This window comes from Lissotriton helveticus, chromosome 6 (assembly GCF_964261635.1).
Source record: "Lissotriton helveticus chromosome 6, aLisHel1.1, whole genome shotgun sequence".
NCBI classification, from domain to species: domain Eukaryota; kingdom Metazoa; phylum Chordata; class Amphibia; order Caudata; family Salamandridae; genus Lissotriton; species Lissotriton helveticus.
The window spans coordinates 937,319,447-937,337,790 of NC_136067.1; the positions used below are offsets into that span (position 1 = coordinate 937,319,447).

Genomic DNA, 18,344 nt, shown 5'->3' on the forward strand with positions numbered 1-18,344 from the left:
TGTCCACCTGCCATCAGCTACTATATAAAATGTCATTGTCATAAGAACCTATATTTTGAATAAAAAGAGTTTTAAAAAACACTATTTGGGGTTGTCGGGGGGGGGTGCTACTCTCTCTACTTCCTCATTACTTGTCAACGTGAAAAATTAGTGCAGCAACAACTGGCCAATTTCATTGAGAGTCAAGGCATCCTGCATGACACCCAATCTAGGTTTCGAGCCGGTTTCAACACCAATATGGCGCTTCTAGAGGTGGCAGAGTCAGTGAGGATGGCTACAGATTCAGGGGCATCAGCTATGCCTGGATCTGTCGGCAGCATTTGATACAGTTGATCATCTAATTCTGGCGCAGCGACTCCAGGACATTGGCATTGGAGGTATAGCACTTGCCTGGCTAAAGTCCTTTCTCAACAAAGGCACTCAAAGGGTCTCTCTACAACCTCATCAGTCTGAACCCAAAGATTTATGGTGTGGAGTTCTCCAGGTGTCGGCGCTGAGTCTGTTCCTTTTTAATGTTTACCTGGCCCCACTGTTCTCACTAATAGACAACTGGGGCGTGAAGGTGATATCATACGCCGGCGATACACAGTTGTTTTTTTCTTTTAAAGATCAGTCGGCGGATTCCTTAAAGAATTTTTAATTCTGTCTGAAGGACATCGCTCTTTGGATGGATAACAACAAACTTAAACTAAATGCAGAGAAAACTGAGGTGTTGTTCTTTGGCAAGATTCAGCAACCTGCAGCCAATCGATGGTGGCCAATGGAAATGGGCTCCCCCCCCCGTACCAGCAGGCACAGTAAAAAATCTGGGAATAAAGTGGGAGGCAGATCTCTCTTTTTCTGCGCAGTTACAGCCTCCTGTTTCAGGAAGCTGAGACACCTTCGGAAATTCCTACATTCGCTGCCAGAGGATTACCGACGGGTCATTGTCCATGCCACTGTGACATCTAGGCTGGACTATGCCAACAGCCTTTACCTAGGTTTGCCAGCGTACCTTATCAAAAAATGACAGATCGTACAGAATGCTGCTGCAAGACTGATTAGACGTGTTCCATTTCTTCATTACATCTCTCCGCACATTAAAGAGTTTTACTGGCTGCCGGTGGCAAAACGAATTGAGTTCAAAGCCCTAACCTAAGCATTCCGGTCATTCCATGGGAAGTGCCCCAGTTATTTGAGACAACGGCTATGCATCTACAAACAGAATAGTGCTCTGAGGTCCCATTCTCAAAATCTGCTTTGTATTCCGCGAGTTAGGAAAGCCCACCTTGGCGGCAGATCTTTTACAGTGGGAATGTCCAAGCTATGGAACTCCCTGCCTAACTGCATGCATCTGATTAAGTTAGAACCACTGTTTAGGAAAGCTGTAAAAACATGGCTTTTCAGTCTAGTCTAATTGCACTCGGGGTTCTTAGGATCTGCGGCTTGGCTGCACGCCGTCTATTGTCTTTAGTGCTAGGACACCTCTGCTGAAGGTAGCTGTTCGCGCTCTACAAATGTCGGTATTATAAATATGTTATGTTTCAGCCCTTTCCTACGGCCTCTATGGATCCCGGGCTATCATCAACACTTAATATTCAGTGCCCTTTAATTAATTTGCCATGCCTTATTGTCAGAGTTGTCTTATCCTTATTCTCTACGGTCAACTTCACCTTGTGGACAACACACAACATGCAAGAATCTTTTAGAAGCAGGCCTACGTGCATGTCTCCCGGAATGAAGGGCATATAGTAATGCCTGTTTTCATCGTGCACATCAGTGATTCAAAAGCAAGAAGAGAGGAGTTTATTCAAATTCTGTTATTATTATACAGACACTGGTTACACGCAACACAGTAAAAATAATGCAAGGTATGGGACACTCATTTCATGCCACTAAATGCAAACCTGACTGCTGTCAGAGGACTTCAACCTGTATTATAGTTTCAACCTCATAAAAAAACAAATCGTAGGAACCCAATAGGTTTTTTGGAACACATGTTGGTTTTCCCCATTTTTCCTAAGGAAACAGGATTGTTGTAAATAATAGAAGATGACAGAAGAAACATAACAAACAATTAGTAGGTAGCAACTATGACTGGTTGCAGTCGCCAGACAGTATTAAATCATGACAAGAATACGGACACTGCTAATCAAGTACCAGTAGGCTGACGTATACATTCTGTTTATAAATCAAACTGCTCCCACAGAATTATGATGTTACAATTATCTTGTGGTCCTTAATTTCAAATCTTACATAGAGGTGCTCTCAATAAACATGAGATTGTATGGGGTACGAAGGGGATTAAGCTTGAGAACAAAAAGTGCCCCTTAATGATGACCATGCCAAAAAACCCAAATCTCTCAGTAGGCAAATGAATTATGTAACGTAAAAACGTCACCTGTGTCTGTATGCACATCTGAGAACACAGCCTGCCTTGCTTCTGAGGACAGCAAACGTGTTGGAATAACACGCTTAAACACAGCGCGCAAACAAACGCTTAACACTGGCACTGGTGGAGCGGTGGAAATCTAGGTAATACCAGCGGCATGGTACCCTTGACGTGGTAAGAAGCCGAATCTTATTCATGACTACAGGGGGCGAGGACATGATAAGGTAACACAATAATAATCACTTTCCATGATTACTGTTTTGTCTACAGGGACGTGTCTTACTAGCCCTTAAATGGTGCAAAAATTATTTTTTAAGGTTAAGCACCTTCATGACATGCTCATCTATATACAAATGTCCACATCATTAAAGTTTGCAGTGGACTGGACTCTATTAATATGTGCATGGTAATTCACATTCCTACCCAGATTGTGATGCACGTTTGTCCTTGTAATGTCTCAAGTGTTAAATGCAAGATGCCTTCAATTGAGAAATGTGTGCATTTAGTGGCATGCAATGAGCGTCCCATGGCTTGCATTTGTCCTCTGCTGTATGTAACCAGTATCTGTATGATAACTTCATTTTAATGAACTCATCTCCTCTTGCTTCTGAATCGCTGACGTACATGATAACAGGCATTACAATATGCCCTACATACCGCCACATCACGCCTCACCTCGGGCAACTCCACTGGCTCGTATAGAAGAGATGTTAATTCAAGCTGCTGACCCACTCACACAAGGCTCTATACAGCCAAGTACCCGTCTACATTAACCACCACCTGAACTTCCTCCAACCATCGCGAAGACTACGCTCTGCCTCACTTTTACTTGCCCAGACTCCGCTCATCTACTGAAGAAGAAGTGGAGGATGCTCCTTCTACCAAATCACAGTAAAGACCTGGGACAGCCTTCCCATGCAACTCCGTACCTTCACCTCACTTCCTGAATTCCGAATGACCCTCAAAACCTGGCTGTTAGAATACGCCTCCAGGTCCTGCAAGCGCCTGGATACCCTCTTGGGTGATTTGACTTGCTTTATAAATATTGATTGATTGATACCTATATGTATTTAAACATTTGTGCTAGAAATGACTTTAAAGAATCATAAACAACAATATGAGTGTGGGATTCTGTGCATGGCTGGAATCTCATGTGGGAGTTCCCAGGCACTTACCAACAAACTCTGGCACTATGTAGGCCGTGATCCTACTCAAATCTCCAGGCCTACTTGCTTGTGCATTGGAAAGGAAGTTCTTAGCTTCTCTTCATTGAGGGTTGGCGGCCTCTAGGAAGGCATCTGCCATTTCTGTCTCTGTTGCCGTTACATCTTTCATCTCTGCACTTCGGGGATCTAGTTTTCATCTGTATCCGAAACTGCAACGATGGCTGAGTAGCTCCAAGTGTTCGACTTTGAGCATCTGGTTCAGTATCAGAGTTGTCCCGTGTGACATCATATAATCAGGCTGCTTCTTCCCTACCTGCGAAAAGCTGAGTCTTAGTTTTATACTCCAATGCAATCCAGACTGGGAAGGTCAAACCATATTAGGTGTAACTTTTTTTATCATTATATGCATAATTGCCCAGGAGAGTTGTCGACTCATAAGGGTGGCTGGAACAATACCTTGGTAAAGCTCACAAGTGTAGTCCCAGAATTCTATTGAGATCTTACTACAGGCTACATTTTTTTATCTTTAAGCTTTTATCTTGAAGCTGTGTAGCCTGACGAGGTTGTCTCCAGGTTTCCATAGGTCTTCAGTTAGCCTCTGCTGTTCAGGTCTTTCCCTATGTGCACTCTCAATGCAAATTTCCGGGCGTGAATCCACAAATTCTTCAAAACGTAAATCTTCTCCTATTGGTAATAACACTAATTCCTTAAGCAACTTGAATATTGGGCATTGACATGCGGTGCTTTGATTTTATAGTAGTAGGCTGGGATTATTTGCAAGTAGTTTTTTTGAACACCCATTTTCCCACTTGAGCATTTTTACTGGATTGAATTTCTACACTGTAATGTTTTCTGAAGGTACACATAGAAGACCATGTGGCTACTATATAAATGTTGTTTAGGGATATTAGTCAGGAAAGTGAGAAATGCTTCCTTCTTGTAGTGTCCTCTTGGTTTTTCTCCCAATGTTATACCTGCTGTTTTGTGACATTTATGAATTGTTTGGACCATCCATCTCACATTAGTTCTTTGGCGATCGGGGAACCTCTTCTTCCCTGTGCAAAAGAGATAAAAAAAACTGCTCCCCCTTCGTGATTGTTTTTAATTTTTGTAAGACATAATTGCCCTTCCAAAATTGTTTTTGATTTTTGCAAGTAATACATAATTGACCTTCCAAAATCCAGCATCTGTAGGTCTCTCAATGCCTGCGTTTTAGGCTGCTGGAAGAATGCAGGTAATTGCATGACTTGGTTAACATGAAAATGTGTTACTTCTTTGGTTTGTTTAGTGCTGGTAGTTCCTAGAGAAAGCTATTTGCTTTCATTGTTTAAAAGGCAAAATATATGCACTATATATTATAGAAACCTTTGCAAGTTGCCTCATCTTTTTTAAGTGATGTGCATAGATACACTATGCTCATGTAATACTGCGTAATTGAACTATCCACACACTTCTGTTGAAGTCCGTGCTTAGTAAATATTTAAAATATTTGCTATTGAGATTTTTCAACCTGAGTATTCGTGCTACCTACACAAGGAACTCTATACAAACATACACAACACTTTTCTTTCAAAGGTTTAGAACACCCAGAGCATCATATCTGCCCAACTGACTAGCCCCAAAATTGTTTTTTTTAGGAACCTCCCCAAAATCCAATGCGCTCTATTGTAGCTTGTACTTGATAAGCTAAAGTCTAAACCCCACACAGGCCAAGCAGACCAGATTTTTTCTCTGTCAACGGGGTGTACTCACCTACTTGATATAGTGGTGGCAGACATTATTAACTATTTCCTACTCGATGAACTGAAGTAGTTTTTTCAGATCTGTTTGGAGAGCTGGAGGATCATTACAAGATTCAGCTTCGTTTAATCAAACTATTGTAGGACCATTGTCTGCTGTTTCTTTTTTTTCTTTTTAACCTTGATGTAGATTTTAATGATCTTATCTAGGCTTTAATTTTTGTAGATTAATCTAACAGTTTTTGTTGAAACATTTTTTATTGACATTTTACATGACATAAACTTTGATGCATTATTGAAATCTTGATTGCAGACATATTATATTGTCTGCTGTTTCTTGAACATTAAATTGAGTATCATCGCCAATAAGATGCCACAACGGTAGTTTGTTTGCCCCTAGGCCTGCTGCTTCACTTTGAATTGCTGGCACCTTTTGACTGGGTCAACCAAATCGTTCTCATTGATCACATCCGGAGCCAGATTCGTCAGTCCAAATGTGCAAGCCTAGTTGATTACACAACCTAGAAATAAATTCTGAATTTGAAATTGATACTGCGACTGAAAGTGCTTTCTTTCAACACTGACTGCTGCGCAGAGACGAGACCAGGGTGCCCCTGTAGCAACGGTGATTTTCAATGCCAAACCACACTATACTAATACTTCATTTTCTGACCTTCCTGATTAACTCCTTCAAGAAATAAGAACTTATTGTTGGGCTTTTGAAAGAAGTTTACATCACTCCTGAGCTAAAAGAAGTGGTCACACCGCCGGATCTCACCACTCCAGTGTTTCCTTGTCCTGTCCAGAAAATCATTCAAAGTGCTGGAGACTTACAGTTGACTTGCTGCACCTCTGTGTCACCCAGACCCCAATATAGTCCCATCGCTTACTCCTTCCCCAGATTCTCTCAAAAGTGCTTTTCCCTATTCCGTGGGTCGGTCCCTCTTCCCATATGAATACTCATCATATAGAGATAAAGCAGTTGCTTGTTTGTGCTGCAAGTACCATAACCTAATTTATAAAGATTTATAGTAGCAGGAAACTGCACAAAGCTGAGGAGCCTGCTCCAGTATCATCCAGCTGGTTTGTTTTCCTGTTCGCAGAGAGGAATGGACCGAAGCCATACAAGCAGTGGCGGACAGGCTCCAGAGACAGGAAGAAGAAAGAATGAGCTGCAGTCCAACATCACAGATGGACAACATAGAGGAAGAGATGGATGCTACCACGACCCATCATAAAAGAAAGGTATGACAAAAGACGGGTTTGAAGCCTTTCTAATGATAAATGTTACAGAATGCATTGCTGGTCTTAACAGTAGGATAGACTTTTTCTTATCCTAGAAAAGTCTAATTCATATGAGGGTTTAAGAGAGAAAGTTATTGAAGGTTAATGAGTAATACCTTGGGAGCAAATATGTATTTATGTATGTGATATTTGTATAGCATAAACATAGCTAAAAGGCAGCGAAGTTCTGTACAGAGTCAAAGGCAAGCATGCGGTCAGCAAGCGACAGGAGAGGCTGGTGGCTGTGGACTATTAATTCATTGTGCTAAAATGTTCTTGAAGGCGATGTGTCTTCAGCTCTTCCTTAAATTGTAGCAGATTTAGAGCTGTCCTGATGGATACAGGAATGTTATTCCAGATCCTGGATGCATAAATAGAAAAGGCCACCTGTCAAATTTTTTTTTTTTTTACACTTTCGAGTTTGATGGTATCCTGTTTGAAAGATAAGAGACCTAACCCTTTATTCAAAGCTGCTCAATGCACTTTACCTTCTAAGCAATATGCATAGTTTGCCAATACAACTTTATGCTGCTGTATTTGCCATAGACTTGGATTAACAATAATACAATGTCTCAACAGGAGTATCTTGTCAAGGGACAAATCAAGAGTGATTTAATCACATAGCACCTGGAAAAAGGAACAAGGGAGACCAAGGGATAGTACAAGGTTGTTATTTGCATATAGAGAGCACACGAACAAATGAATTGCAGTAACCAAAAACAACCAAAAGTGTACCTACAAGGTGAGAGTGAATAAACGGCGCAGTGACACAAGTGATTATATAACAACGTGAGGCGGCGTAAGATAGACAAATAGTATATGACGGTCAAGATACAGTATTTACAGTTATATTCAAATTATATTTATTATTTGCAAGTTGACTAAAAAGGAAAAGCCGCAAATGCCGTTGCAGGGTCGGCGACGTTTCAACCTCTATGACTTGAGGTCATCATCAGGACAATGGTTACATAGATGGAGTCCTGTGCTCTGTCAAGTAGGTAGGCAGATTCCGGATCTGGAATCGAAGGACACGTCTTCAATGAGAATCGCACCCACAGAAACGCCAGAGACGCTTTATTCGTCGGACCCGTTAAGCGGTCGTTACGGGCTCCCGCTTTGGCGCAGAAGGAATTCAAAGTGGACTGGGCCCTTTCCTTCGATTTGAAGCCTGACTTGGTTTGGCACGCCATTGCCCCGCTGTGATTTCGGAAGCAGTCACCCCGGTTACCGACCTACTTCAGTCAGCCATCGAGTTTGATTCTCTATCCCCCATTGATGTTTGTCAGAAGCGAGCTTTCTAATTGATTAGTTCTTGGCCCCGATTCTCATTGGAGACGTGTCCTTCAATTCCAGATCCGGAATCTCCCTACCTACTTGAAAGAGCACAGGACACCATCTATGTAACCATTGTCCTGATGATGACCTCAAGTCATAGAGGTTGAAACGCCGTCGACCCTGCAACGCCATTTGCGGCTTTTCCTTTTTGGTCAACTTGCAAATAATAAATATAATTTGTATATAACTGTAAATACTGTATCTTGACCGTCATATACTATTTGTCTATTTTACGCCGCCTCACGTTGTTATATTCACTTGTGTCACTGCGCCGTTTATTCACTCTCACCTTGCCAGTACACTTTTGGTTGTTTTTGGTTACTGCAATTCATTTGTTGGTGTGCTCTCTATATGCAAATAACAACCTTGTACTATCCCTTGGTCTCCCTTGTTCCTTTTTCCTGGTGCTATGTGATTAATTCACTCTTGATTTGTCCCTTTACAAGATACTCCTATTGAGACATTGTATTATTGTTATTACTATTACCCTGTCTCAACTGGGTTAACGGGTTTACTCCTGTTGTATGTTTTTTATAGACTTGATTAGGCACATCTTCCTAAGAACTTAGAATAGGTATGCCCAGTTACGTGGCATCGCCATGTAATCTGTAGTTCTGTACAACCCTGGCATGCATCAAGTACATAATCCCTCAGAGCTTCCCTACGTCCCTTGTTCTATAAGCTATCGCTCAATTTACCGGATGATTAGCATTAATCTTAAAGGTCACCAATACAACCCAGTCACATGCTTTTTTTTGTTGAGATTTAAAGTCATTTTATCATAACAAACCATTACAACTCAGGCATATGCTTAATTGTCACCACACTCACTTCTGAATCCGATTAGGTAAATGGGCATCACTCATCTTGCACATCAACAGGACTGAGTCAGATGAGTCCCGCGGTTGCAGTGTTCTGCCCCTGCTCGATATGCTGTGTAAACTCATCTGTAGAAGAGCAAATTCTCATAGTTCGGAAGAATAAATCGAAAATGAACTTTATTCATTGACTGCTTAGTGGCTAGAACACTCCCTATTGCATTCAGAAGAATCTTGGGAACTTTATTTGGGACAAACAGACGCCTTGATTTGCAGAGTCCCTTTTATTATAAACACTCCCTGAAGGTGGTCTGAGAGTTCCCATGGTTACCAGATACATCCTGATGGACCAATTAATGCCTGCTCTCTCATGGTCTTCACTTTAACGAGATAAACTGGGGTAGGTTGGATCAAGAAGCAAGTAAGGTGCTCCTGAACTATCTGTTATGGGGCCTCCCAGCACTAAAAGCTCCAGGAGTGCCTTTGATCTCCACCAAGATCCCTGTAACCTAATGAAAAAAGGCAATGCGAACTCGTGAAATCACTAGCTACTGATCCAGCGGCCTATAGAAAATATATCATAAACAACGCTACCCAACTTCATAACCTATAAACAAAATTCTACACTAATTTATGGACCCATTTATAAACATGACATATTTTGGGCCTACTGAATCAGGTGGTCAGATTAAACCTTTATACACATTATCTACAAAATATATACAAATTTATACATCTGCGGAAAGAATATTGTCATTAGAATAAATCCTAACCATTTAAACGACCACCATTGGCGATGGGATCTAGCTAATAGTAACCTACACTTCTGAATAACCAAGACCAGCTTGTTTGTCAAAAGTAAGATTTTATTTACTAAATTATGGTATTTCAAAATGTAATTTTATAAATGCATTTTTATTAGCATTAAAGTAAGCATGTTTGAAAAGCTTCATAAGAAAATTACAGTTTAAGTAAGAATTTCAAAGTTTAAGTAAGATTTTAGTAGTTTAGCATTTCTAAAGCCTAAGTCCCTAGCTAAGCTAAATAAATGGAAAATAAAGTAAAGTTCTTTGAGGATTCTTACGTGCTCCACGCAAAGTCCAGCAGCACTTCACCCTCATCGGAAAGTCAGAAAGCAGCAGCCAGCCCATCCCTAAGGGCATGACTTTTTATACCTTTCTATGCTAGCTAAACTAAGCGAAGGGGGGGGGCGTGGCCTGGAGCCTAAGATGGTGGACGGATAATCCCTGAGCTCCGTCCGTAGCCCACGATACTTGCTAGATATCCTGAAACCCCCACCTGCAGCCCACCTGATTCTTGTGACGGAGGCCCCCGGGGGGGTTCTGCTTGCAGCGGAGCGGTGTTTGCCCACTCAGCCCGCCTCACGAACTTGCTGCAGCATCGGCCCTGGATGCGGCCTATTGGGCTCAGAGAAGCCCCGGGCTCGAGTGGTTGGCTTGCCCGGCCTACCCATAGAGATTGGCGCGGTCCGGTCGGGACCCGGCGCCGAGTGCAGTGACGGACACCAGCCGAGGTCGCAAGACACGACGAGGCGCCCTGTACCAACGGAGACCCTGCTGCCTCCCTACCTCCTGCTGAGCGCTGTCCGGCCACCCTGCTGTGGGGACAGCGGACCACGAGCGGGCGCCCCCTAATCGGATTGCCGGATTGCCGCCCGCCTGCGGGATCACCGGATCACAGGTGCGCCTGTTCCCTACGGCGCTGGCTGGGACTGCGGGGTGGACGGCGCCGGTCACCCAACTTCGGCGCTGTGAGCCCGGCCCCCTCTGGGCCTCCCCAGGCACTGCAGTCCTGGGGTATATTTTTGCCGGCGCCATCTTGTTTCCGCGGCCGGGACGGACAGTGTCCCCGGGCCTGTGCGGTAGCACTTTACTGGCCCTGCCCTTGCCAGCCGGCGGATCCGGTGCTGAGACCCTGCACGGGGGGCACACAACTGGAGCTTGCACACCTCGCAGCGGACGACGGGCAGCAGCCGCCGGACACACCAGCCTACCAATCCTGATCAGCGGTGAGGAAGAGTGGCGTGTGCGTTACAGCCCTACCACCGCACACCGGTCCGGTCACCTGTCACGCTCCTTCTGGGGGTTAACGACTCACTGGACAATTGCTGTGGTCCAGATAACTCCCTCTGTCTGTCCTCTGAGGAGCCGGGGTTGCATCTGCTTGCGGGACCCACCGGTGGGGCACCGCCCCTCCTGATACCAGCGCCACGTTCAGGGATCCCACACACTCACTGCCAGCACTGGGATCCACACGGCTGCCACCTTTGACCGCCACTCCTTGAATCCTCGGCGGACGCGGTCCGACGACCTGAGTTGACACTTGCGTGGGCAACAGCAATCCGCTGTACCCTTCACAGCGCCACCCTGCTAACGAGATCCATGGGCAAACACAGGGGCAGGACTCATGACCAGGGCGCTGCGGCGGACCTGCAGTCCACGGGCTCCGAGGACCCACTGGCCTCCTCCAATATGGACATTGTTCCACCGACTGGAAAAGGATCTCAGGACGCGAAGTTGGACCTTATCCTCAATGAAATACGCGCGACGCGCGAAGCCCTGGAAACGCGCATGGACCATATGGCGACTGGTCTGTCCCTATTGAAGGCTGACCATAACAAGTTGGCGGAGCGAGTGGCGGAGCAGAAGTTGGCGCTGAATGACCTAGTGCCACAACAGACGGAACACTCTGCGAGGCTGGAGGGCGTGGAAAAACAGATTAAACAGCTCTGGGACAGGGTGGACGATGCCGAAGGACGAGCGCGCCGCAACAACGTCCGCATACTTGGCATTCCGGAGAGAAGCGAGGGGAGGAACCCCACCCAATTCGTGGAGGACTGGTTGCGGAAGCTGGTGGGCCAAGAGGACCTCACGGCCCTGTACAGCGTGGAACGGGCACATAGGATGCCGCCACGGCCCCCCAAACCAGGGGCACCTCCTCGTCCGCTGATCGCGCGCCTCCTCCACTACAGGGACCGCGACACTGTCCTGCGTGCGGCCAGAGAGAAAGCACCGATACGTTTTGAAGATAAAAACATTTCGGTCTACCCTGATTTCACGCCCACTGTACAGCGTGCCAGGTCCACTTTTATGGGTGTGAAACGCAAGTTAAGAGACAAGAATATGAAATATGCGCTTCTGTTCCCTGCCCGACTTAAAATTCTACACGACAATAAATCTCACTTCTTCGACTCCCCGGAGGAGGCGGAGGAATGGATGGAAGTCACTCTAACGCCACCAAACTCACAGGACCCGTTTGTGGATCGCGACGGCGACAACCATAGCGACCGCAGAGACCCTCCAGACCGATGGAACAACGCACCCAGCTCGGAACATCGCTCTTCCCACGGACCCCCAGCGAAGGCGCACTCTCCTAGTGCTCGAACGGAAGGTCACTCGTCATCAACTCCGCGACAGCAGCTAACGGAAGAGGCATTGGCAGCTCACGATGCGGAAGCCCTTGAAGATAGACACACCGCCACCACCGACACCCACACGGAGGTGTCTGGGTCGGTGGACAGCTTGCCGCCGTTTCCGAAGATTACAGCCCAGATGGCAGAGGAGTTCTGATCTGCTGCGAGTGTGATCCCCTCCGGGTGGTAACGTATGCCTGAACTTCCCCCCCCCCTTTTTCGTATATGGTGGGTTGCATGGGGAACCCACTTTGTTGAGGGCTAAATAGCCCATGCAGGCAGTTCAATAACAGTCGAAGGAGGCCTGCCACCCCCCGGTATGCACACGAACTTCATTGACTTGTGCCCACGTTGGGCACCACGGTTTGGCTCCCGGGCATGTTGGCTTGGGGACCTTTTTGTTCAGGGGTTACTTGTTCTCATGGCACTCTCACATCATTGCAAAGCAGTTCTAACATGGGCACCCGGGTGTTTCACTGGACCGCAGCACACAGATGGTTATGGGGCCGCTTAATGAATACCGATTGTGCACCTGGAATGTGCGTGGCATGGGAGCTGTGCAGAAACGTCATAGACTCTTAGCCCAGCTTAACCGCAGGGGGACACAGATTGCTTGCCTGCAAGAGACACATTTGAACGCTGCTGAAACTGTGAAGCTGCGCAAGAAATGGCGGGGGCAACTTTTTGCTACCTCCTATTCTGCGTTCTCAAGGGGAGCGGCGATCTGGTTCCGTGGCTCTGTCCCCTTCCAGGTGTTGGAGCAAAGAATCGATAATGAGGGCCGATATGTATTTGTTCGGGGGCTGTTGGATGGGGATGCTGTTGTATTTGGATGTGTGTACTCACCGAACTCAAATCAATCGGAGTTCTTGATCACAGTGAATGGGGTACTTGCAGACTGGTCTGAATATCGCTGGTTCATTGGGGGTGATTTCAATGCTGTGCTCGATATTACATTAGATAGGTCACACCCCCCTTTACAGGCGGCTGAGAGTAGGAAACAGGCGGATGCTCTTACGAGGTGGGCCGAGGGCTGGGACCTGACAGACACATGGCGCAGCACACATTCACAGGAGAGGGAATACACTTTTTTCTCCCCACCGCACCAACTTCACACCAGAATTGATCATATTTTCTGCTCCCGCTCCGTAGCGGATTTAATTGTCCGGGCCCAACACATGGGGAAAACTCTGTCCGATCACAGCTCCGTAGAACTCACCTGGCAGTGGGGCAGGGGACTGGCCCCCATCCCAACATGGAGATTATCTCCGGACCTCCTTGAGGACTCTGTATTCCGGGCCTCTTTGTCCGAAGCTATAGTAACATACTTCTCCACCAATGCGAACACAGCCAGTACCCGTCAAGTGGAATGGGACGCTTTCAAAGTTTGTCTAAGGGGGACAGCAATGGCCGCTGGGGTGGGCAGGAAACGGGAGGTAATCAATCAACTGAAGGAGGTGGAGGACTCACTAGCATCCCTAGAAAATGAAGCTGCAGGTACAAATGCACCCTTCACACCACTGCAGGAGGCTCACATTAGACATGCAGAGCTGCTAGAAGACTTGAGGATCCTAGACTATCGAGAATATACGAATAGGCAGCATACGCAGGCAGATAGAGCTGGTCCCCTACTAGCCCGCCTTCTGCGGGATTCCCCAGTTAGTCGCCCTATCCTGAAAATCTTAGACCAGACAGGCAGCCCAACTACCACCCAAGTTGGGATTAACACGGCGTTCAGGGAATATTATACCACGTTATACAGCCCCCCCGCAGCCCCTTCCCGAGGTGGCCTTCGAGACCTTTACGAGGGACTTGGACCTACCTCGACTCACTGACAGGCAAACCAAAGACCTGCAGCGCACCATTACAGTTGCAGAAATCAGACAGGCAATACGAGCTCTCCCCAAGGGCAAGACCCCCGGTACGGATGGCCTACCGGCTGACTTTTATGCCACGTACATAGACCTTCTGGCCCCCCGGTTACACACTGTTTATCTGGAAGCACTACGGACTGCCGCCCTACCACATTCGTCTATGCAGGCGTTAATCACCTCCCTCTTAAAACCCGCTAAAGAAGGGCTACAGATGGCCGACTACAGACCCCTGTCCCTCCTGAATACTGACTCTAAGATATTAAGCAAGGTGCTGGCGTCAAGGCTCGTGCAATACGTGCCACAGCTGATCCACTCGGACCAATGTGGTTTTGTTCCAGGCCGCAACACGGCCATGAATCTCAGGCGATTGGCCCAGCTTATGCTCGGAGACCGGGAGGATACGAGCTCTGAAGGCTGCATATCCCTAGATTTGAAGCAAGCATTTGATTCCCTTAGGTGGGACTATATGTTTGACACGTTGTCTAAATTTGGAATTCCACCTGAATTCCTCGCCTGGGTTCGATTGCTATACACTGTCCCCACAGCTAGAGTGCGTACCTCCGGCCATATATCAGCCCCTATAGCTATCTCACGGGGCACCAGACAGGGCTGTCCACTTTCCCCCCTCCTCTTCGTCCTTGCTCTCGAGCCTATGCTCTGTAAGCTCCGCTTGATGGCCCCCCAATATGGCATTCTACAACATGGGGCGGCACATATTGTGTCCGCCTACGCGGATGATATTATATTGTATCTCCGAGACTTGAAGAGCGACTTGAGCCCTGTTTCACAGGTCTTTGAGGACTTTAGAATGATATCTGGCCTGTCCATAAGCGAATCCAAGTCCTATGGGTTCATGTTTGCTACCGCAGGCCTGAATACCCCCCTGCCCTTCGCCCCCCACGAGTTCCAGATGGCTGACACCACCTTCAGATACCTGGGGATGCAGATTTATAGGGAAGCTGACACGATGATAGACGGTAACCTTGGGAGGGCCATCAGAGCACTGAAATCGCAGATTCAATTCTGGCTCACGCTGCCACTCTCCATACCCGGCAGAGTGGCGATATCTAAAATGGTGGTGCTCCCCCGTCTTCTCTACCACTTCACCAATCTGCCGTACCTGATTCCAGCGGCGACATTCAAGACCCTTGACACTCTACTCACTGAACTTGTATGGGGACACAGCCGCAGGCGTATAGGTTTGTCCAAGCTGCAGCTCCCCTCTGACGCCGGCGGTATGGGCCTGCCGGACTTTAGAGCTTACAACTATGCGTGTCAGCTCCAATGGCTGGCCTTCTGGGTGGCCGGTCGCAACCTACAGGAGATTAATATGGAGGTTGGGGCACATGAACTGGGAAGGATACACACATTACTTTTGCCCAACTCGGATATACCGAGAAACACCCCACCTCTCCTCAGACTAGCGATACTTTACTGGCGGAAGGCATTAAAGTATACCTCCCCTACGTCATCTTATGCGCCCACGATACCGCTCTTGGGCATCCCGCTGGGTTCGGGAACGCTTACGGCGAACTCGCTTGAGCGGTGGCAGGACGTGGGAGTATCACATGTGGGTGACCTGTTTGCGGAGGGGCACCTGTTGTCCTTTGACGACTTTAGAACCGCACATGGAGTCCCTAGAGGCACATTCCTTCTACACGCTGGCCTTCGCCATTATATAACACATAAGTGGTCCCCTGAGGGCCTGGAGCCTATTACAAACCCTCTCATCACCATGCACTACCTAATGGGCACGGGTGCCCATCTGACAAGATGGCTCACTGCTAGCATCAGGAAGGGGAGGGCACTCGCTCTGTCGCCACTCCGGGAAACTTGGGAAGGAGATATTGGTAGGCCCCTAAGGGACAAAGAGTGGGAGCGTGTACTACAATTTCCAAAAAAGGTAGCTAGAAATCCCAAGTTTAAATTCATTCAATTAATGCTACTACATAGAGCCTACCTGACCCCGCATCGTATACATGTGATGTTCCCTGAGGCGAAAAGCAATTGCCCCCGATGTGACACCGAAGACGCTTCACTGATGCACATGCTGTGGCAATGCCCCAAATTAGGATATTACTGGACCGCGGTCCATGAGTCACTTGAGAGAGCGGGTGCTCTGTCCAGCTCTACTACACTGGAATACACATTACTGGGGTTGGGACCCTCACAACGCACCAGAACCGTGGCGACACGTTTCTCGGACCTGGCCCTGTTGCTGGCGAAGCGTGCCATTACGATGAGGTGGAAATCACCCAAACCTCCCAACCCTGAACTATGGAAGGCGGAAGTGATACGATGGGGTAAGGCTGAGGGAGAGGCACTGCAACGTGAGGAACACAGAGGACTGCGGAAAACGCCAATCTCGCTAGACTGGTTTGCCACTCTGGGAATGTTTGAAACAGGGGATGATGGGGATGACGAGGATACATGTGGATCGCCGAATCTAGAATCAATATGTCCTTAGACGGGCTTTCATGCACTGTCACTGTCTGTGGTATGCTACGATAAGGTGTGAAAACCCTCAGCTCAATGTCCTTTGCCCCATTCCAACTAGATGTGCAGATAGATAAAGCTACGTGTTATAGCACCATGGGTGGCCCAGTTCAATGATCATTCAGCTATTTGTTTATTATGAGAGTGTCGGGTGGGTTAGTTGAGGGTGGGGGAGGGATTGTATAGACCGGGGTTTGTTTAATTGCAACGGTCATAGGCATCGACAAAATGGAAATTCAAGAGACTTATATAGTTATTTGTTCTAAGCAGCCATACGAATGTATTACCTTGCTTTCTAATGGGTCTAGTAATTTTGTACCTGCTTTACATATTATGCTAATAAACAGATTTTCAAAAAAAAAACTAAGCGAAGGAAAGTTTTCATAAATCCTCGAAGTCCCATTGGTTGAGAGTGACAAGTGACATGTCACCCACATTTCAAAAGTTCCATTAGGTCACGTTTCTTAAAGACCATTGTCTTTTTCGAATGCAACCAGGAACTTCCTTGGTTTGCAACAATTGTAAATCAATATTCTCACAGTGTTCATTTCGTTTCCGCGGGTGCCAAGTTAGAGCTGACAAAATTGTCCTTTATCACATATCCGACCTTGGCCACGTCCGACAGAATGATGACAGCACATCAGTTTTTGCTTTGTGAATGCAGCTTTGACGAACACTTTTTTCAGAATGGGCTTCTCGTGACTTGTGCAGAAGTAAAATTCAGCTTTAGTAAATTCGAGCAAACTAGGCCCAAAAGCAGGCAACTTATGCTTTCTAGTAATAAACAAAAACAAGAAAAGTATTAATTAAAGAAATAATGTTGATTCTGTATCCACCCTAGGTTTACTAATTAATTAACCCTCCCGATTAGTCTAATGTTACCTAGCAAATGCAAACAAATAAAGCAGCGTTTATATCTACCAGTCTTCATTAATCCATGAGACTTATGTGCACCTAGAATAGTAGAAATGACATCACATAGACAAGGAAAAGCAAATTAAGCACATGCTTCTTTTAAGTTTGCTGCAGTTAGTAATGACAAAAACGAAAACGACAAATTATTTTTATTATTTTGCACGAACAAAAAGATGCAACATTTATGCACGTTTATGAGCACACATGTTAGTCCCCCCATGTGTAAAGTTTAATCTAAGTTGTATTAATACAATACATCACAAATTATTAATATTATTATTCATGTTATGGAAATGTGACTTTGCGAGTTTAAACAAAATTTTGTTTTCTATCTCGCTCCATCAACTCCCTCATCTGGTGATTAACAAATCACCACACCAACACCCAAAATTTTGTAATTTAAATTTCCGAGAAATTGATTCAAATTCAATTGTATCAGTAATCCTAAAAATCTGTTTCTGCATAATCTTTGGAATTAGCATAACGCTCTCTATGTAACTCCTGTAATTCGATCTCCCTTTCTTCTTCTTTTCTAAGTTTATAGATTCTTTTCTTTTCTTTCAATTGCTTCTTTCTCTTATGCAACAAACAACCTATTTTAGTCAAAATAAAAATGAATACTATTATAATCAAAGGTGCCAAAATCTTGCCAAGAATTGAACTACCAATATCATGAAACCAATTTTTAATAGCTTGGAATCTTTTTGAAAGTTTCCCTGTAAATTCATCTTCTTCTAAAGGAATTATCTCTGAATGCATTTGTGTAATGTTTTTAATGTACATCTCAATATTCTTACTTTCGTCAGGTATATATGTGCAACAATGTTGTACATGTAAAATGCCACAGACTCCTCCCTCTTTTGCTAGGAGTATGTCTAAAGCAAGACGATCTTGAATCACCATAGATCTGATT

At 45.9% G+C, this 18,344-nt stretch overlaps 1 protein-coding gene across 1 annotated transcript in view; it reads left to right on the top strand.

Annotated features, from left to right (window-relative positions):
- Positions 1-18,344, top strand: part of AKT3 (AKT serine/threonine kinase 3) — a 1,072,603-nt gene that overhangs the window by 570,320 nt on the left and 483,939 nt on the right. Inside the window, exon 5 of the mRNA XM_078648582.1 lies at positions 6,380-6,521. Coding sequence (XP_078504708.1) covers positions 6,380-6,521 — 142 coding nt within the window. The remainder of the gene's footprint in view (positions 1-6,379; positions 6,522-18,344) is intronic.